The sequence below is a fragment of the Cuculus canorus genome, chromosome 25 (assembly GCF_017976375.1).
Source record: "Cuculus canorus isolate bCucCan1 chromosome 25, bCucCan1.pri, whole genome shotgun sequence".
Taxonomy (NCBI): Eukaryota; Metazoa; Chordata; class Aves; order Cuculiformes; family Cuculidae; genus Cuculus; species Cuculus canorus.
The window spans coordinates 567,795-588,976 of record NC_071425.1 but is presented as its reverse complement, the minus strand read 5'-3'; the positions used below and the strand labels follow the sequence as shown (position 1 = coordinate 588,976).

Here is a 21,182-nt window from a genome sequence, read left to right as displayed (position 1 = left end):
GAGCACAGTGATGCATTGTCCCCAGTTCCAGGAAAACCTTGGGGAAACCATGAGAGCATTTTCCCACGCTTTTATGCCTGGGAAAGGGGGGGATGGTGCAGCGTCCTGGGAGCAAAGGGGTCTGCATGGTGCAGTTGGACCAACACAGCATCCCAAAGGACACCGGGAACCAACTCTGGGCTGCAGCAGGATTAAAAGTGATTCCATGGATAAATGTCCCTGCCATGCCCCTGCGGACACCCCAGAGCCCCCGGAGATGCCGAGCACCAGCACCACCCCCAGCAGCGGCGCTGGTTTGGGGGCTCGTGGGCCCATTTCCAGCACGGACAGGGTGCAGGAACCGTCATCTTCTCCACGCTGAGCCCTGCCATGGGCTCGTCCCCAGCTGCCACCACCCCCTTCCCAGCCCAGGGTGGCTGCAGTCCCCTTCTCAGCCTTTCCCAGGGATCTATGCTGGATCAATACGTGTCTCGTCAGGAGGTGAAAGGTGAACACATTAAAATACACTTAGTAAACACCATCCGCAGAGCTGGTGAGAAGGTGAAGGCAAGAAATCATTGTAAAATAGCCCCTGGAAGACACATAACAGGAGAGAGATGTATCCACGAGCTGATAAATCTCCAGCTGTGTGTCTGGGCTCTGGAGGGAACAGCTTTGAAGCAAGCGGGGCAGGGTCTGAAAGCAGGGAACGCAACGGGATTCATTTGCTTTCCAGGAGGGCTGTTTCCCCAGATCCTCTCCCTGACCTCATTCATTCAAAAAAGGCTTGTGTTTCCCGACAGCCGGGCACAGGACCGGAGCGGCAGGGATGTGCTTGGGAGCCCTGGGAGGTTGGTTGCAGCCAAAAGCACCTCTGGGTTCTGAGGGATCCAAACTAGGACCTTGGCAGTGGCAGAAAACCCTTCTGAGAAACCTCAGTGCCAGTGTGCAGCCCATCAGACCCCAGTTCCATGGTCGAGGGGAGCAAAGTCCCCAAACTCATCTGCAGGAGGGCACCAAAAAGCAGCGAGCAAAGGCAAAAGAGAGAGACAGGATGTTTGGGAAGTGTTAAGGGTGCAGGATAGGACATGTGGAACTACCACAAAGGTAGAAAAAGTGCTTCATTGCACTCAGAACCGCATCTGGGCTCATCGGATGTTTTGCATAAAGGAGATATTGCTGGATCTTTACCTCCAGCTGAAGAGACAGGAGCAGGATGAACAAGCTCCTGGCGTGCCGAGAGCACGGCACTGCTTGTGTCTAACCAAACCCCAGCCCTTTCTCACCCTCAGTCACCGTGTGATGGGGGTGGAGAGGCTGCAGCAGCGTCTGTCCCCACTGGGTACGCAGAGGTCGGTTTAATCCCCCTCGTTAGATCATGGGGATCCATTCCCAGAGCATCAGCATCCAGGACAAACAGGGATCCTCGCCCAACCTGGGACTAACTGGGACAAGCGGGAGGCATTGCAGATTGAATAAAACACTCCTTGAGCCCTGCTGAGGGCAGCAGGATTTCCAGCCACTGCTAGTGGCATCCATTGATCCGGGAAATTTATTCCCTAGAGACTTACAGGAAATGGTTTGAATCAATTTAGACCCAATTATCACACTAGTCACCTACGAGCAGGGCAGAGAGAAAGCTGTCCCCCCTGCACTGCAGCAGTGGGAGAAACCCAGTAAAACTGAGTGCATTACCCCGGCAGAGCTCGTGGGGATCTTTAAAGATGCCCCGGTGTTCCCAGTAAAGAGTTTAAGTCATGGAAACCAATAAAACACCATCACCAGGGAGCAGCCCCGAGTTTCTATTTGGAAGCTCTGGCTCTGTTAGCACACAGACTCATTTCCCAAACCCACAGAAACACCTTCGTGCCTGCACAAGAAACAGCGTCAGATCTAACCAAGAGCTCCCAGAGGAGACGGTGCGTTGGTGTTCAGTTCCAGCAGCTTCTGGAGAGCAAAGCGGAGCTGATCTGCTCCATCCATCCCCGCTCCCATCGCAGTGGCCATGGCTTGTGAACACGAATCTCTCCTTTCTCCCTGGCAGTGGCCCCAGCCTGCGGGTGGCAGATGAATACGGTGATGGGATGGATGGGACAACAAGGTGGAAAAGTCTGAGGGGTAAAGCACCACACGTGCGTGCTGTACTTCCTCGGAGGAGGAGCCCAGCGCTCCCATCCCGTGACACGGACATCCCAGCGCTGCGACACGGCGAAACGCTGAGCACCGCCGCGCTCAGCCCAGGAGCGTTCGGCTCCGCAGCCCCGGCGTGGGGCCAGGCACCCCGCTCCCCACGGCCGACGGAAGAGTTAACACAGATGTCGGGAGGCAAAACCAGAACCCAGGATCAGCAATAAATCTGCCTGCCTCCGGCGGGGAGCAGAGCAATAAGAAAGATGAAAGGAAGCAACCCAGACCTCTGCTTCCATCGATAAACAAGAAAACAGCACAACAGCTGAGGACAAAGCTGGCAAAGGGGGAGCTGCAGGCCCGGCCGCGGGGGCGTGAGGCCACCGAGCCACGCTCGCACGCGTGTGCGGGACATGCCCTTTCGCCTTGGTCCTCTGGAGAGACACAACAACCAGAAGCAACTGTGGATCCCACATAGTGATGGCAGCCCCCGGAAAAACGAGAGTCCCTGTGGGATCATTTGCAACGAAGGAGCAACTGGAGATCCCTAGAAAACACAAGAAAGAAATCTATATTCTCCCGGCACAGCATCCCCCCCATCCCTTCCCTCATTGCCCTCTGGGCTTTGTTTTCCTCTGTTATTATGTTTGATGTTTAGCAGCTTCCGATAAGGATCCCTGTGCAAGGAAAGTGGTGGCTGGGCTGTGGGAACCCACCGGCTGCTCCCACTCGGGCACTTGAATGCACAAAGTTTATTCTAACAGGGAATAAAAGGGGATAAAAGACAACTGAGAGCAGCTGAATGAGCGATCAGTTATTAACAAAGAAGAAGACAGCCACAACCTGCACCAGGGTGGGATCTTTCACATCACATCCTGGAAAAATCTAATGACGTTAAAGAGATTTGGCACTCCGGTCGTCCCAAACACTTGCAGGGAGCGGAAGAGTTCCGAAAGCACTTCAGAGAGCGTTAAACAAGGCAGTGAGCGCACACCAGCGGGGCTGTGTTTATGCACGGATTACAAGCACTTAACACCTTCTGGTTGTCTTTGCAAAGCTACCCAAACAGACCCCGTGAAATGGAGCTCAACCTGCAGGGAGAAAGCAGCTCACAGGCGCTGTTTTCCTCTTGTTTCGATTCCCACGGGGAAAGTAGCCCTGGGCCAGAGCTCACCACGGAGCGGAAGAGGAGCTGCTGCTTCCAGAGCCGCCCGGTCTCTCGCAGCGAGCAGGTGCTGAGCCCAATCGATTCGGTCCCCGTGTGTCACATTCATGGCTCTCCCGTCATTGGAACAGCTGGATGAGCCTCGGCTGCCCCGGGGAGGTGCGGGGCTCCTGCCCACGAGCTGCTCCCAGCTGCCCGCGTGGCATCGCCATTCGCTGCGGCGGCAACGGCTGCGATGTCAGAGCGGGAGGATTACGACTTCAAAAGGAAGAATAAGCAGGAGGAACAAACGGTATCCTTCTCCCAACGCGAGGGATGCCCAAATGTGTGGGTAGTGCTGCTAATTAAGGAACAGAGAAGGTCCTGGCAGCGCTCCCGGCCACCGATGCTGCGGTCACCCCACCGACAGCCCCAGCTTGGGGCACGGACCACCCAGCGCTGGGGCCTCCAAGCATCCCTCGGGATGCCCGGCCAGTCTCCAGACACAGCTTCAGGCCGGATCCAAACACCAACGGTTCTCGCAGGGTCTCTGGAAGCAGAGAGCACACAGAGACACCCAATTAACAGGACAAAGCCATCAGCTGAGCTGCCCCACAGCCCTTCACGTCCTCCTCTCAGACAAGCCCCGCGTGTGTCAAAGGGAACTGTCGCAGCCCCGCAGCCAAGGACAGAGTAAAGCCTCCCAAACTACAGCCTAATCTTGGTGAACTTTAGCTCAGCCTCTCCTCCAGGACCCTTTCCCCACGCATAAAGCCCAGCTGAGCCTTCAAGCACTCATGTAAACACTCAGCTCCTCCAGAAAACTCCAGTAACTCATGTGACCCACGCTATTTATTTTTGTAAGAGCATTGCCGTGACACCACAGCTTCTGCTTTCAACACCGACATTCTCTTGGAGACCAGAAGGTATGAAACCTCGGTGTGTAACCTTGCCATGCCCTGGTCCCTGGCTGGGGGCAATGCCTGTGCAGGCGAGATGCAGAACACTTAGGGCTGGGAATCCCATAAAAACCCTTGATTATTCCCTACCCCCTTGCTGCATCTTTCGACAGCCCTGGTATTTGCTTCTTCCTCCAGGTCTCGACCTCCCGAAGGTGCTGGGGCTCCATCCTCCCACAGCCCACCATGAGCCAGGAGACCCAGGAGGGCTTCGGAAGAGACCCAGGCTTTTTGCCGCCAACACGTGTTATTCTTGGCCCCGTCAGTAAATGCGGGAGGGGAATCTGCCGCCAGCAGAGAGCGATGCCTGGGGGCCAGGCTGATGGCAGGAGCAGATGCTGGGAACCAAACTGCCTGAGATCACAGCACGTCTGGCTGGGAGCGGCCGCAGCCACCCGGGCACGGTGGCCAAACGCCAGCCTGGCTCGGCGGAGCGCTCCCGCAACACGTGCCGCTTCGGCAGGGCCAGAGCGGGACCCCTGCTTTTGCCTCTGCTCTGAAACCGAGATCCCTCCTGGCTGGGTTTGATCCCCATCGCCCTCGGAGCAGCTCAGCACCTCGCGGGCCCTGGGGCTCGGCTTTGCTCTCTCCCATCACTCTCCGAATGGGCTGTGAGTGCGAAGCGGCTGCTGCCGGGAACAAGCAGGGAGCCTGCGGATGAGCGTGCTCTCCATCCACCCTGTTCCTGGCAAACCCTCAGCTCCCATCAGGAACCGTTCAGCGAGAAGGCAGGGCTGTCCCTGGACACTTTTCTTGTGAAATGGTGTCAAGAGGAACCTCAAGCTCATTACCGTGGGGCAGCAGCACGCTCGAGCCTGTAAATGCCAAGCAATCCCACCCCACAACCCCTCCTTCTCCCACTTCCATGAAGCTGCAGCGGCAGAAGGGTGGGAGGGATCCAACCACACGTGGTCGGCACCACCCGGCTGCACCCGAGTGGGCGATGCGGGGCACTCGTGTTGGGGGGGATTTCCAGACCCACCTATTCCCAAGAGCTCTGAGAAAGGGAAGAGTGGAAAGAACCTCTTTCTCCCCTCCTTATTCTCAGAAAGGCCTTTTTGGCTGGGAAGGAAACGATTGCATGTGCTGAGCCACAGTGGGAGCCAAGCCCCGATATCTGGCTTGGTGAGAAGGTCACGAGAGACGACCCGCTCTCTTCCCTGCAGCCAAAGGAGACTGGAAAACCCTGCTCCAGCCAACACAAGCAGGGAGACGATCCATGCAAGACCCATGTGGCTGAGGCGAGATGCCCACCAAGCCCCACACCGAGCGCCCGAGGGTCCGGGGGAGCTGCTGGTGGTGGCCACGATCCTGAGCAGTGAAGGGTGGCAGCCCTCGGCCAGACCAGGCATTTGGCTTCGCTTCCCAACAGGGAGCTCCAGACTGAGCAAAGATAGAAAATAAAGGATAAAGCCATCAATTGAGGCAGACAGCTTGCCCCAGCGTTCGCCCCTCGGTCAGGGGCACGGCCAGCCCTTGACTCACATCCCCAAACCCTTCAAAGGGCTCTTTGTCTCCCACCAGCACCGGCCCAGGGCCCGGGAGGGGGGCAGAGACGTTGGCCCGCCCGTGGGGACCCTGCGTGCCCTGAAGACGGCGGGAAAGGAGCCTCGTGCATCCTGGGATGCTCTGCTGCTCCCGGTGCAATGGGGTGGAGAAACCTCCACAGGGCTTAAATCCCTTCTGAGGGCGCTTGAGCCGGCGGCCCTTTGTCCTTGCACGGGAAACACGCGCCCTCGACAGCGTTACGCTGTATCCCAGTCATTTCCCCCACATTTTGGGGGCCGCCAGCGCGGACCTGGGAGCTGATCCCTTGCAGGAACCTGCCGCTCTCACAGTCCCAGCCTGTGATTTATTTAATCGATCTTTGGATAAAGTCCTACACATAATTCCAGCTTCTCTGGGAGGTTTGGATTTTTTCCCTCCCCTTTGGCATCAGCTGCACTCTCCCTGCAGGGACCGAGAGGAGGGGGAGAGGGAGCAGCCGGAATCAGATTGCAACCTTCACACGTTTCCAGGCTTTCGGAGCTGTGTTTCCCACCAAGAAAGCTGGAACCCTCAATCTGTCAGGCCACCTAAACAGAAACACATGGTCGCAGCTCAGCCTGCCAGCCAGCAACGTAAAGCAAGGAATGGAAGCGAGGGAGAAAGCAAAGGGCTGCTCCGTGGGAGCAGAACGGGCAGCGCCGGCGCGGGGCAGCCGGCAGAGACACCCGCAACCTGGTGGCTCTCACAAAGAGGAGGAGATGAAAGACGTTCAGAGCTGGAAAAGAGAAGAGGAATTCGATACCTCAGGGCAGAGAGGACAGGGATGTTGGACAAGCTTGGGGAGCCCTGCTTGAGGGGACGGGGAAGAGCACAGCTGTGTTACGCTGAGACCGAGGAGGGGGGAACGCGCTGAGATCTCCATCGAAACAGGAGCGCTGTGTGCATGTGGGCTGCGCCGCTAAACACACCATTCCCGGCGAAAAAATCCCACAGAAGCACTTAAAATATTTGCATTAAATACCCTACAAGCCTACCAGGATTAATAGCATTACACTAAATTCCAGACAAATTAATAACCATTAGGCCGCTATGTAAAAGCACTCCTGGAGCTGGCTGCCCCGGTAAATCACTTCGCTATCAGTAGAAAACCCTCTGCTCACCAACCAGGGGTTCCTTTTGCCGGCGGTGCCTCGTGGTACAAATAAAAACACCCAGGCAGCACCGTGTGTCGGCAACACAGGTCCCCACAGCCGGAAAACAAAATGCTTCTTTGCATTATCCCAAATAAAAGCCACCAAGACTCCAAAAAAAATGCACATCAATTTTTTTTTCTTTTTTACTTATCCTGTTTCTTGCAGTCCAAAAGCACCAGGATGGAAGGTGTTGGGAGCTTGGCTCTTGCCTCCCGGCCATTACTTATAGGGCAGAGCTTTCAGCAAGGAGCCTGGGGGGGAGCGGGAGGCTCTGGGGTTAATGGAGCACTGGGGAGGATGCATCTGATTTCCAGCTGCCGTAAATTCGCTGCATGATTTTACCCAATTAATCCCCCACCCTGGTTCAGTTCCCTCCCCTTTCCCACCCAGCAAAGTGATTTTGCATCCAGGGATTTGCAGCCTGCGCACAGCTGGCCCCGAACGCGTCTCTGGCACCAAAGGCATCACACGGCTGCCACAGCCCCGTCGGGCACGGACGGAGACAAAGGGTTTGTCTCTGCTGCCATCGCCGGTACCGAACTCTGCAGCCTCAGCTCCGAGAGCAGAGAGGATGAGCAGCAGCTGCCAAAGCCATAACCGAGGAGCAGAAGTGGGCGCGGGGGGCGGATGGGGAGGATTTACATCTCCAAAGCAATTACATCACCACATCCCCCAACCAGCTCTGAAAATGTTGACCTCTATCACGTTCAATCACTGAGATTAATTACCCGGGTTAATTGCAGCTGTGATAACTGGCTTAGTCAGCATTATAACACTCTCCCGTCCTGCAGGTCTGCTTCATACCTGGAAAAAATGATCCCTGTTTTTTCCCTGCCCGTTCAGCTGGGCTGGGGAGGAGGCAGCTCCTGAGGATCTACCTACTTCTCCCAAGCCGTTCTGGTTTTGACCCTTCCCTCCTGGCACCGCTGGGTGCAAGGAGGCTCCCGGGGGCCGCTCGTCACCCGTGGAACCCGACACTTGCCTCCTAAAAGGACCCAGCGGTGTCACCACCATTTCTTTTGTCAGAGCTGGGGTTTCACTGTGTAGAGCAGAGAAATCACCGGGCCCTGATTTCCCACCTAAGGGCTGGTGGCCGCTCAGACAGATGTTTTCTATAAATAACAAACTAAGAAGCACACAAGCTGCAGAAACAGAGAGAGCAAATCCAATTAGGTTGGAAAAATTCTTTGCCAGGCTTGCACAAGGTCTGCGGTTAATCATCTCACAGGGCCCATCTCTATTAAAATGACAGAGAAATCTGAAGTCCTGGTTCAGCCCCTCCTTTGGGCTGAAACCTGGCTGTGGGGGCAGGGAAACGCATCCTCATCCCTATCTCTTTGTCCACTTCAGAAACAAGAATGTGAAAATCTGAGCCAAAAAAAGGCATTTGCCAAGGGAAGAAAGGAAAAAGAGCTTTGGAGTTTGCTTGATTCCCTATAATAATGATTGATTCTTCTCCCGCTGCTCTCTCAGATTTTGGCTCGGGCTCCGGGGCTCCCCTGGGAGCCGAACTGCAGGGTAGGTTTCACTTAAGTGGACAATTTGTTGCTTTAACTTGCTAAAACCTCAAAAGCCACAACAGTGCTTGCTTGTACAAGCTGCTGCTTTCCTGTCTCAGGTCAAGCGGCAGCGCGGACCCCGCCGGGTTAGCTGGGAAGCCGCAGTGCTGGTGGGGGTTTGTGCTTTCAAGGAGCCCCCCAGTAACTTTCCGTGTTCCAGGTGGGTGAGCTCGAGACCTCCTCAAGCAGCCCCAATCCCCCAGTGCAGAAGCTTTTAATCCACTAGCAAAAGCCTAGCGGAGACGCAGCGGTGGGATGCTGAAGGGAAGCAAATTCAGCCTCCAGACACGGGTTTTGTTCCCAAATCAGAGAAAAAAAAAAATTAACCAGCAACTGGTTGGAACAAAGGAAAAAAGAAAGGCAGAGAAATCTTCTCATGAAGTCATTCAGCTGAGCCTGGAAATTGTCCTAAAAGATCAGCTCTGCCGAGGACAGCACAGCCGAGCCGTGGGCTTCTGTCCCTGCTCCAAAGGCTCCTTATGCATTTTGCATTAAGCAGTAATTGGATAAAATGCATAAACAGGCGCTGGCAGAGGGAGAGAGCCCTGGGCTCCCTCTCCCCTGGGTGCACGGCTCTGCTGGCCGGAGAGGCTCAGTCTCCAACGCAGCCTTTGGTAAGAGGTGGTCGCTGGTGAGGAGTTGTGCCCTGACCCCTGTGGATGAGGGTCCCGCATGAATCCTCCACCGGCAGGGAGGAGGACGGGGATGTGGTCTACCCCAACCTGGAGAAGGACCATAATCCACCCCACAGCCCTTCGTACGCTCCGGTTTTGGGTGCTTCTCCCAAGGCTCTTCTACTCCGGGTTGTCACCCTTAAGCAAGCATCCCCCAACACCCGCCGAGGCCGCTCTTTGACTCCAGTCATTTGGGAGGAGAAAAACAATCTCATATTCACAGGGAGACTTTCTGATCTCAGAAATCCTCCTTCCTCCCGAGCTCCCATGAATCACCCCCTTTGCCGCTGGAGCTCGAGGCCATCGGACGGAGCCCGCTGGCTTCTTCGTCCCATGAATGAGGGCATCAATGGACCCAGAGCCTCGGCTGCTTCAAACTGGCCCTGATCCATGAGCTGCTCTACGCTGTCTGGGATCCGGCCATCACAGTAATTAGGAAAGCCACATCGTTATCCGAAGCACGGTTTTCCAAGAGCAAATCCATCTGGGTTATTCCCTGGGGAGTCTGAGCTTGTCAACACGAGCTCACACAATGTGCTGCATTTTGCCCCCTCCCACGACAGCAATCTCTGGGTCTGCCTGCGGGAAAGGGGTTTGGAGAGACCAAAGGAGTCACTTTGAGGGTGAAATGGGTGCTGTCACACCAAAAAAAGCAAAGCAGGGAACCGCGTGGCAGCCTCTTTGCTCATTAAAAGCCGCTTTTCCCCCACTGACCCTCCGGCCTTCTCAAGCAAAGCAGGAAGGCTTCAAACACAGCGAACTGAAAAGCAGAGCCCAAAAGAAGGCAGAAATTCCCCCAAAGTCCCTGAACAAGCGGCCCCGGAGGGCAGGGAAGGCGCTCATCAATCACAGCCCCGTCCAGCGCCGCGCACCCCCGGGAGCCGGACACGCTGCCTGCGCCGCCCCATCCCTCCAGGGATGTGTCCAGGGGGGGATTTGCAGCTTTTCAGATGGATTTGTTGCTTTTTGTTAGAGATGAAGCAGCTGGGGGGGCAGGGGGTGAGTGGAGCATGGGGGCTGCAGGGTACACGCAGCCGCTGATGTATTTTCACGCAGGGTTTCATAGGATAACAGAATGGGATGGGTTGGAAAGGACCTTAAAGCTCATCCAGTTCCAACGCCGCTGCCGCGGGCAGGGACACCTCCCACTGGACTCAAAGCCCCATCCAGCCTGGCCTTGAACACCTCTGGAACGCCTCAGATTTTCAGATGATGCCCTATTTGTGGGAAGAAGCACAACCCTGGGCTACATCTCAGCATGTGAGTCCGGGTTAAACATCTGGCTGCGCCCCTCACGAGGACGACTCTGCAGGACCCTGCACTTGAACCGAAAGCACTTGGTGCTGTGGGCTGACCCCCCAGGGTCCCCCCAGTGCCAGGTCACCTCCTTTTCTAAAGCACCAAGCTCCTGACCTTCCCTCCTCCTGCACCACCCGCGCTGCCCGTGTGCTGCTCAGCCCAACTCGCCCACCTCCACCCCAAAATGAGCCCAGAACACCTGGTCCTGGCCCCTTGCTCAGGGCAACCTGATCCCTGGGAAGGAAAGCAGCTCCTCTCGGACGGGAGGGCTGCGCTTGGCCAGCACCGGCCGCCCCCGCTTGGACCCAACCCAGGCTGCTGATGGAGTGCGAGCGCTGGAAACGCAGCCTCGAGTACCTGTCCTCCGCCTCGCCTGCTGGCCCTCTGCCACCCTCCCCTCCGCGCTGGCTGCTAAGAACATGCATTTTTAGTTATTACAAGGAAATCTGCGGGTAAAGGAGTCAATAAGCCACACTTCTGAGGTGCCCAGCCACCCCCAGGACCTCTACTGCACACCACACAAACGCATTTCCATGGGATGAGGTTGGCAAAGGCGTGTGAAGCCTCGCCGAGCGCCCAGGCAGAGCACGATGGATGCTGCAGGGCAGCGGGCAGGGGCGGGATGGGTGGTGCTGCTGTGTGCAGTGAGGGGGAGGGGGGTTTCTCTTTTCTAGAGATGAGCTGAGGGGAAACTGAGTTTTCAGAGGTGAGAGAAATGAGAACCCCAGCCTGACCGCACGCAGGAAGAGGCACCGGAGAAGTTCACCCATCTCCCTCCAAAATATGCCCGAGAAAATCAGATTTTCCTAGCAAAGCCATGTTAATTCGAGGACCCTGGGGGCGCATCTCTGTTGTCTGTGTTCAATACGCACCACTTGTCTTTCCAAACCTCTCTGCAAACCTCAGGTGTTTGCAGCACATCCAACCCACGAGGTGAGATCCTGGCACAAATGCCGGGACTCCAGGAGCCCCGACTTCGATATCAGCCACGATGGGAGCGGGGGGAGCAGCCCACCCTAACGCACCATCGCTGCCGACGGTTGCCCTTTTGGGGCCAAAGCTGAGCCTCGAGCTGCCGAGATGCGTTGCTAAGAGGTTTTTTCCTCTCCTCGCAGCTCGAGCAGCAAACGGTAAAGATTTCAGCCCCTTCTCTGTCCAGACCCAAACAGCACGGAGGGCGTTTTGCAGGCAGAGATCTCTTTTCCCTTCCAAAGGCACGCAAACAGCTCGGGCCCAGCCAGAGTCATCACGGCATTTGCACTGATCATTTTAATTCAATTCAGCTCTGCCTCGCTCCGAGAGCCGGGCAAGAAACCGAGCTGCAAGGCGAGCAGTTTCTGTGCCAATAGGTTGCATCGTGTTTACGTTGCCTTCTCGCCGTGATAGGACCATGATGTAAATACGGGACATGACCCGGTAAAGCGTTACTGGGACGTGAACCCTTTTCATCTCCAATTTATCATCTCAGATCTGCCCTGGGAAGCCACCAGCAGCACGGTTTGCTGAGCTCAGCAGAAATGAGCTGCTAATGCCCATCCTGCTCCAAAGGAAGGAGATGCTGCTGAGATGTCAGCCGTCACCTCCACCAGCAACTCGCCCAGCAGGACGCCCTGCGCCGCCTGAACGGGCAGGATAAACGGCTTTTCTTACCCCACGGTTTGCGGTTTCGGGGCACTGGGGTTGCGTCGGCCGCCTGCACACGCTCTGCTGTCCCAGGGGAGGCTTCGCTGGTAAAATCAAAGCCTTTCCTTGAGAGAAATCCTGCTCTCTACACCCGAAAGGCAGGGAAGGGCTGCTCAGGCTCCAAACCTCCTCTCTGCACAAACCCTCCCTTGGCACGGCTCTGTTCTCCCCGGGATTATTTCTTTTCCCAGAGAGACTCCAGTCGCCTCTTTGATTATTTTTATGGAATGATATTCAGCCTCGGAGGGTGGGAAGGGAAATCGGAGCCACCCGTCCTGGGACAAACTGACACCCACCGGGGCTGAGCACCCTCAGGGCTCCCAGACCCTCACCAGAGGGGACCCGATCCCCAAACTCCCCAGAGCAGAGTATCTCTTATCTTTCCCATTTGGACGGATAAAACCAAAAGAGCCAACACAGAGAAACCCAAAGGAGACAGGGATTAAAAATCTCAAGATGAGATGAAAAACCATCAAAATTCTCCATAGGGTGCCAAACCAGGCCACTGCTCCCCTTGCTGGATCCCCATCTTTCCCAGGATAAATAGGATTTTTCCTTGCAGAATAGTGTTTTACAGCTTTCTGAGGTTATTTGATGTCCCCTTGTGTTCTGGGCTGCGGGAGGGGGTTCAGGCAGCCCAGCGGCTTTGGGGTTCACTGCCCCCCGGGTGCACCCAGCACCCCCACAATGCCAGCGCAGCTCCCTGCCTCCCTCTGCAGTCGCACTGCAGAAGGACTGTCTCTGCTCTGCCTCCCCCTCCTCGGCCCCTGAGAAAGGCAGGATTGACCCCCAGTTCGCCCCCAGCCCACCCTCCTGCCCCCCACAGCTCGTCCCCCCGCAGAGCGGCGCTGCAGACCCCTCGCACCCCCAAGAGAGATATCGGGCTCCGGCTTCACCCAAACCCCCAGATTTGTTCTATATTTAGGCAAAACCTCACCAAACCATTGCCTGTGCCCCTCAGCTCTTCAGGAACCCCCCACTCTCTGCAGGTGTCTGTCAGAGAAAAAGGAAACAGGGAGGAATCTTTTGGTTTGTTTTCCCACTTAAAAAAACCAAACCGCTCCCACAGCCCCAGTTAAGAGGTCTCAGCCGTGGTGAACGCGCTGCAGGGAGGTGTCACCCTTTGGAAATGATTGTTCTTCATGACCGGGAAAGGGAGGGGAGAGACCCATGCGTGTGGTTGGGACCAGCGCAGAGAGAGGGGCAGCGCCAGACGCAGGACTTGGAGATTGTTTTCCCAGGAGCAATGTTATTTTATATCTCAGTACCCCAAAAAGTAGCCTGATACTTTCCAAAGGCAAAACCAAAGCACTCCTTGGAGACACCCGGTTCACAAGACCCAGCAAGGTGGATCTTACCTGGCTGGGAAGGTTCAGCCGGACCTGGAGAAGGGCTGAGCACCGCTGGAGACGGGGCCGGTGGCTCCAAACCTCCTGTCTGGCAGCTGGATTCGGATGAGGGGTTTGGGAGAACTTTCCCCAGGACAGCAGTGGAGCCCGGAGTGTGAGCATCCCTTTGCTATGCATTTATTAAAGAAAACAGAACTGCGTTATATATGTGAACACCAGCAGGTGCCTGCGCACAGGGGGATGCTTCACAGGGGAAGCTGCAGGAGCTGCAGACGATGCAGCTGCCTGGCACCCCGAAACCTGACTTCTTCCCCCACCTTTTTTCCCAGGCTTGAAACTCAAATAAATCTTGAATAACTATCCTTACAAGCCTGGAAAAATATTTTCCTATCTACTAAAGAAAGGCTCTGAGAGCACAGTGTGAGTTCACTACGTTTCACACACATCTGGGTGCCAGCAGCATCCCCTGCTCCCTGGGAACGTCCCTGCCAGCCCGGCCGAGGAGGGCAGAGCACCTTCAGCAGCTCCTGGGGAGGAGGCAGGAGTCGGAACGCTGAGCCGTGGCTTGGTGGAGCTGAGCTGAGATCTCACCGCTGTAGCCGAGTAACCTTGAGCTGCAAAATAAAAATCAGGATGGCAGCCTCTTTCCCAGAGTAACTGGAAGGGGAAAGGGCTGCATCAGGGGATACACAGCATCCTAGGCTGTATATCCCTCTTAATCAACACCTGAATTAATTATCTTCCTCCCCTTACAGCTGTCAGCCGTTTGAAGGCTTGGGTTCCCACTCTCGCTATGCTCTCTTGCCTCTTCTAAGTCTCCGCATAAGCCAGGCGCCCTGACCTCCCGAGCTCTGCTGTCTCTCCCGGAGCATCCTCGCTCACGGGGTCGGGTTTTTTCCGTCTTTGGCACTTACATTCTGACAGCGCTGCTTTACATGCAGCTGCTCCAGCTTTGCAAGAGCAGCACGGTGGGTTTGCTGGGGCAGCAGACGCCAGGCAGCTCCCCAGCAAGAGAGAACCAAACCCTCTCCCTTGGGTGACGGACACCTGCCTGGTGCCCTGCAAAAGCCACCGGGACCCCACGGAACGCGCCTCAGCCGAGCTGCCTCTGCGCACAGGGATGTTTGTGGCACATTCCCGGTGGGAAATGCCCAGCGGCTCCCGGCCAAAGCCTCTTCCTCGCTGTCACTGCTGGTGATGCTCCAGCAGCCAGGCTGTTCCCACCAGCTCACGCCTAACAGACATTCCCCCTTTCTGGCTTTTTTATGTCTTTCTATTCTCCTTCCAGCCTTCATTCTGCCCACGCTGATAACACCTGGTAAAAAAAATGCTTCCGAAAAATAAGATCCGTGAATGTGAAGCTTTCTCGGCGAACGGGAGGTGCTGTGCAGAGCCTCTCCCCTCCCTGGCGGTGCTCAGCATCCTCGGCAGAGCCGGACCGCGGCTTCCCAGCGCAGGGTCCCACTAGAGGGCAACAGAAACCCAGGAAAAGAGCCGGAGCTGGGCTGAGGGGGCCTGGCAGCAGGGCCAGGGCTGCCGGCAATCCAGCCTTGGATAAATCACTCCCAAAATGAGTGTCAGCTGCTCCCCTGCAGCCCGGGATGGTTCCCCCGGGGGGGGATGCGCGGGGGCTGCATCCTCCATCCCCCACAAAGCAGCACTAAAACCCCCCTCCCAGAGCACTGGATCCCCTGAGCCCGGGAAAAAAACGTTTCCCGACGTCCCAGGAATCCGTGGATAAGGTTTGATGTTGGAAATGCGGGCAATCCCAGAGGACGGTTTAGCAGCAGCCGCTGGAGCCCCCTTTGCACAAAGAAACGCAGCTGGAAAACCCCATCACCCCCAGCGCCCCAGGAACGCCTCTCGCCCGCTGGGAGAAGCACACACAGGAGAAGGAGAAGGTGAAATCCTGCTCACTGGATCCCCCGTTATTGGGGATTATATTATCCCAGCAGAGCAAACTTGCAAACCCCACTTTGGCACCGCCAGCGGAGCAACAACAACGCAAAGCCTCAGCTCCAGCCCCTCGTGTCCCCGCCAGCCGCCTCGCGATGGGCTGGGACGTCCCGTCCAACGCCGCCACCACCCCGGCCTGGGAGCCCCCTGGGGACAAAGCAGCAAGGACAGGGGTTTCTTTAGACGTGCCGCGAGCAGCGCCCAGATTTCCCTCACCTCCTCCCACCCCAACACCGTCTGAATTTGCAGCACCAGGAAGGCATTTGCTGGTGTTTAAAAGGAAATTGGTCCCTAAACACTGGCCTGGATGGTTTTATTTCCACTCTTGAGGCTCCGTTTGTGCACAGAAGGTGCAGAAACTGCTTCTACCGGACAGAGCCCTCGGATGGGCCACATCCTGATCTGGACCAGGGAAACACTCGCCCCGGGAAGGCTGAAGCGCCAGCCCCACGCTCACCACGCACGGGCTATTTAAGTAGCTCCAGAGGGAGCCATCACAGCACAAGACGAGCTGAAGCAGCTCCTAAATCAGCCCTTCTTTATGTCACTCCAGTCCCCAGCTCCCTCCAAGCACCAGGAAATCCAGAGAGTCACACTAAATCATTTTTATCCTTTGTTCTTCCTCCTCGTCCTGAGCCGCACTGACCTCAGCGCAGCCTTCCTGAGCCGCGAGGAGCCGAACCAGAGCCACCGAGCTGCTCCCAGAAGCGTCTCAGCCCCCAGACCCAGCGTGAGAAGAGGTGCGATGGCACAGGCAGCTCTGAAAACGCTCCGCAGGAGATGCAGCACCTGGAGTGATTGAAAGCAGGTGATGGCAGAGGCATTTGGAAATTTTATGAAGATCTTTTATTGAAATCATAGTAGTTAGTGACATGCAGCCCATTAAAGGTACCCAGCACACCGCTGGGGCCAGGGCAGCGTTAGTGCTGCTGTATATCCTCCCCAACACTGTGTTCCTTCTGGTTTTAGGAGGCCCCAGGGCTCTTCCAGCACCACTCTTGCATGAATATTCTGAAGCTTAACAGCCCTGGCTACCAGAAAGCTTTTTTTTTAGGGATTCATCACCTTTTTGCTCCCTTCGGCGCAGGTTGGCAGGGGGAACCAGGCGCGCTGGACTCCTCACCCTCTGTGTTCCCACGAAGGAGTTGCCTCGCCTTCCCGTGCCCCAGTGCCACCGCTCCCGGACAGCGAGTGCCATCGCCACCGAGAAGGTCACTCAACAGTGAGAATAAAAGCGATTCGGCCCCACATAACTCCTGCGGTATCTGTTGGAGGTGGCATTTCCAACCCGCTCCGGGCTTCCAGCAAACCAGGAGACGACAGACAGGCACCGCAGATCTGTCACCCGCCTTCCTCCCCTCCCCAAAACCGCCAGAGAATCCTCCCTGTCCAGATCCCAGCGCCACAAGCGCAGTCAAAAGCTGGACGCGTTTGCTGCGCAGATGGGAGCGCAGGCAGGGCGCTGGGAGAGAGCATCCTGCAGCTCACAGCGCGCTCCTTCCCCTGTCGCTTGTGCCATCCTGAGCATCGCCCTCCCGGGGGCAGCTGGGGCAGAGGGGGAATACAGAGAGCACCCAGAGGGGAAGGTGAAGCAATGCAACGGGCAGGAACCATCGCCTCAGGATTGAGAAAATCCCGGGTTTAATTCAAACCCTGTCCCTGGCAAGTTATGCCTTGTGCTGCAACTTCTCCTCCTGAGAGATGAGAAGGACAACTGCTGCCTCGGTGGGACAGAACCCACCACGAGCAAACCCACCTTTCTGGAACAGCAAACCAGCTGCTTCTGGTTGCTTCTGATGCACAAAGCTGCCCGCATCCCTTTACTCTGGGATAACACAGAAACCAAACCACCTGGCTGGGGCCAACAGGGTCTGCAGTTCCTTATGCCTTTAATGCTTTTCCAAGTCAAAGAGGAGCTGTGCCCTGGCACGGCTACAACTCGCCACCTCCCACCCCTGCTTTGCAGAGGGAAGGGGAGAACGCGATTGCCCCGATTCCAAACTCATGTCCATAAACACAAAATCACAAATAAATTCAAAATAATAAACTCCCAACGCAGCTGTGCCTCTTGCAAACGAGACGCTGGGAGGAGGGAAATGCTCCCCATCCATTTTGCGCAGGGAGAAGGGGCCACACACAGACCCCCCCATCAAAAGACGCTGGGAATAATACAATTCTCTCTGCTTTTACTGATTTTAAGGGTGAGGAGGAAAAGAAGAGAGCACACACGATGGCAGGAGGGGGAGCGTCGCCGCAGCAGTCGTTGTCAGAGGAACAAAAATTAAACCTCCCCAGTGAATCCAGGCCCCCAAAGTCTCCCGTCACCTTGTCCATCGTCTCCCAGCAGACACAGCCCTGTCTGGTGCGCCCTTCGCCATCCGCGCAGCCTCGGGGGGACTGGAGGGAGAAGAAGCCTTTTGCCTTTTCCCAGTGGCTGTACCGGAGGGAACAGGATGGGGAAGAGCTGGGCACTGGGACAGAGGGTGCTGCCACAGTCCTGCCCATTCCCCTGGACTGAGACAAAGCAGCTCCTAAGGGCAGAGCCACTGACCCCAGGGGTCCCCCCACTGTCCCCCCACCCCACTTCGCTCCCTTCATGTCTGTTCACCCCCAGCCTGGGCTGCTCCTCTCTGGAGATGCCCTGTCACGACGGCTCCCCAACCTCTCCCTCATTGCCCTCTCCCCAAGCACGGGCAGAGCCTGCTGAGCCCCCTGGGACCCCACCACCCCCTGGAACGCCTCATCAGGGGTCCCCATCACCCCCTGGGACCCCACCACCCCCTGGAACGCCTCATCAGGGGTCCCCATCACCCCCTGGGACCCCATCACCCCCTGGAACACCTCATCAGGGGTCCCCATCACCCCCAGGACCCCACCACCCCCTGGAACACCTCGTCACAGGTCCCCATCACCCCCTGATACCCAGCCCCGGCTCCTCATTACCCACTGGGGACCCCTCCCGGGCCCCATCACCCACTCTCTGGGACCCTGCCCCCCCCCGGAACATCTCATCAGGGGTCCCCATCACCCCCTGGGTCCCCCCTCGCCCCCATCACCCCGGTTCCCCTCCGGGCGCTGTGCCGGGCTCCAGGCACTAAAGGGTTACTGTCGGAGGTGCTTCTCCCGGCCCGGGGGGGGCGGGCGGGATGGAGCGGAGTTCCCCGAGTCTCCGAGAGGCAGAAGGAGCGGAGGGGGAGCGGGAGACGCCTCCCGGCCCGGGAGCTGCGGGGCCACCGCGGGCCGGGGGGACCCTGGGAGCGGCTTATAAAGGGGGGCACCCCCCGCACCCCCCGCTGACGTCCCCGGCTCAGAGGAAAAAAAAAAAAAAAAAAAAAAGAAGGGAGGGAAAGGAAAATAAATAAATAAATAAATAAATAGAAAATCGAAGCCCACCGCGAGGCTGTGGACAGTCGCGATCCGGCGCGGGCGGCTCCGGCTGAAGATGCATCTGGTTCGGAGCTGCATCCTCCTCCTCCAGGGGAGCATCTCCCTGCTGGTGAGCGCTGGGCTGGGGCGGGGGGGGCCGAGCAGCCACGGGGACGGGGGGGGACACAGCCCGGGGCATCCCCCAAACCCCCCCAACCCTCTGCCCCACTCCATCCCCTCCCCACGCCCTGGGAAAAACAACCATCCCAAAACTTCTGCTGTTTTGCAGCAGGGAGCGGGTGGGCAGTGGGCAGGGCTGGAGGAAAAGACACCCCCTGATCACCCTAAAAGCCCGCAGCCCCCCCGCAGCCCCCCCGCACCCCGGCTTCCCCGCTGCCCCTCACACCACAGGAGCGCGGCGGGCGCTCGGTCACCCCCCGGCACGCAGGGCGGTGGGGATGCAGCCCCTGCTCCCACCGGGCACCCCCAGCCCCGTCCCTGCCCGTTTTGGGGGGCACGAGGCCGTCGGCAGCCCCTGTGCCCACAGGAGCCCGTGTGGGGCTGTTGGAGGCGAAGGGCATCTCCTGGGGGGGAACAACTCACCCCTGCGCTTCACTGTCCCTCCTGCTGCCAACGCTGCCCCCGTCGCTCCCCTGGACCACAGCGCGGTTTGGAGGTCAGAAAGGTCCCAGAGACGCGAGAGCGGTGCCAAGGCCACGAGGCGGACACCTGGTCCCAGGTGTGGATCCTCCCCTCTCCCTGGCATCCGCAGAGCTGCCCGGCTGTGCCACCGGGGAGCGGAAACATCCCGGCTCCTTTCACCCATTCCCCACGCGACGGCGAGAGGAGAAAGAGCTGGGAAAATGGGTACCAGAAAGGAAACGGGGGCTACGGGGAGAAGGAGAGAGGGAAGGCAAGAGAAAAGGGAAATAGGGAAAGCGAGGATGGCGGGGTCACGTCTGGAGAAGTGGGGTGACGCTGGAGAGCGAGACAGGGCAAGGAGGGGAGGCACCATCACCCGTCTCACTCTCCACCATCGCTCTGTGCAGGTGATCTGTTCCGGCCAAGGAGAACCAGGGAAAGGCATAGAGCAACGTGAACCCAAGAGCCAGGAGAGAGATCAAGTGCAGAAGATGAGAGGGCTGCTCTCTCCAAAGTCCCTCTTAACTCCAACCTTACTGCAGAACACGACCCTCCTGGACCTGGTGAGCAGCTCGCGGGAGTTATGGGATATCCTGGACACGCTGTCCGAGCGGGACCACGCTCCACACCCCAGAGGACAAAGGGACTTGGGGCCGGCCTCGGGCAAGCTTAAAAAGATTTTTGGCTGGGGAGATTTCTATTCCAATATCAAGACAGTGAAGTTGAACCTCTTGATCACCGGAAAGGTGGTTGATCATGGGAATGGCACAGTCAACGTCTTCTTCCGACACAACTCTACCGGACAAGGAAACATCTCAGTCAGCCTCGTCCCCCCAACCAAGACAGTGGAGTTTGACCTGGAGCAACAGATCTTCATTGAGGCCAAAGAATCCAAAATCTTCAACTGCCGCGTGGAGTACGAGAAAGTCGATCGTGCCAAGAAGACCACGCTCTGCACTTATGACCCATCTAAGACCTGCTACCACGAGCACACCCAAAGTCACGTCTCCTGGGTCTGCTCGAAGCCCTTCAAAGTCATCTGCATCTACATCACCTTCTACAGCATAGACTACAGGCTGGTGCAGAAGGTGTGTCCTGACTACAACTACCACAGTGACGTTCCCTACTACCCCTCGGGATGAGGCGCTCTGCCCAGCTCAGGATGCCCCGGTGACAAGTGGGTGCTGGGGGGCGGGGGGAGGGACGGGGACGGTTCTGTAAGCAGGGGCGGGAGCGCGGCGGTCCCTAGAAACCAGAAGCGAGGAAGGAAGAGGAGGATTTTTCTGTTTTCCCAAAAAGCTCCAATGTCAAGAGAAGGAATTGTAGGCTCTGGGGTACCGGCATTGCTGAATCCAGCCTGGATCCATGGTCTTTAGAGACTGGTGCGTGAAGGCAGGGTCTGAATCGAGGATACAGAAAACGGGACACAAAAACACGATCGGGACTTGTTTTTTCTCAGTGCAATAATGGATTTGCCTGGAGCTTCGCCACATGGTCCTAAAAGGTTGGTGGCCAAAGAGGCAAAGAGGGCTCCAGCAGCAGGCTCCTACAGCCTGGGGCCAGGGGACACCTCAGCGGGGAGAACGGCACCCGATGCCCTCCGTGGCTGTAAGACGCCCAAGGGCAGCCACTTCGCCTCCCCCATGTCCGAGCTCTGCAGCAGTCAGAGCCAGAGCTGCGTTTTCCCATGTCGGGATGCAAAAGGGCTGCTGGGATGGAAACGGGGAGCTGGGATGGGGGGGAGGGCAGGGAAGGAGCTTCCCT

At 57.3% G+C, this 21,182-nt stretch overlaps 1 protein-coding gene and 1 long non-coding RNA gene across 3 annotated transcripts; one reads left to right on the top strand and one right to left on the bottom strand.

Annotated features, from left to right (window-relative positions):
• Nucleotides 1–299: 299 nt before the first annotated feature.
• On the bottom strand, nucleotides 300–17,968 carry LOC128854501 (uncharacterized). 2 transcript variants are annotated; one of them, XR_008453557.1, is made up of 6 exons: nucleotides 17,736–17,968; nucleotides 16,057–16,199; nucleotides 13,970–14,068; nucleotides 13,464–13,623; nucleotides 13,043–13,098; nucleotides 300–3,800 (listed from the first exon to the last, which is right to left on the bottom strand). It is a non-coding gene; the product is annotated as an uncharacterized LOC128854501 (long non-coding RNA). The 2 variants fall into 2 exon arrangements; XR_008453556.1 differs by having other exon boundaries at nucleotides 16,057–17,968.
• A 774-nt stretch (nucleotides 17,969–18,742) lies between these two features.
• On the top strand, nucleotides 18,743–20,933 carry NXPH3 (neurexophilin 3). The gene is made up of 2 exons (XM_054088152.1): nucleotides 18,743–18,906; nucleotides 19,826–20,933. Exons 1-2 carry the CDS (start codon nucleotides 18,853–18,855, stop codon nucleotides 20,558–20,560), a joined length of 789 nt encoding a protein of 262 aa, XP_053944127.1. The 5' UTR covers nucleotides 18,743–18,852; the 3' UTR covers nucleotides 20,561–20,933.
• The last annotated feature ends 249 nt before the right edge of the window (nucleotides 20,934–21,182 follow it).

Bases quoted from the DNA above. Each gene is read 5' to 3' on its own strand.
- NXPH3 (XM_054088152.1), top strand. From the start codon at position 18,853: ATGCATCTGGTTCGGAGCTGCATCCTCCTCCTCCAGGGGAGCATCTCC. The intron at 18,907-19,825 runs GTGAGCGCTGGG...CGCTCTGTGCAG, and splicing joins AGGGGAGCATCTCCCTGCTG to GTGATCTGTTCCGGCCAAGG.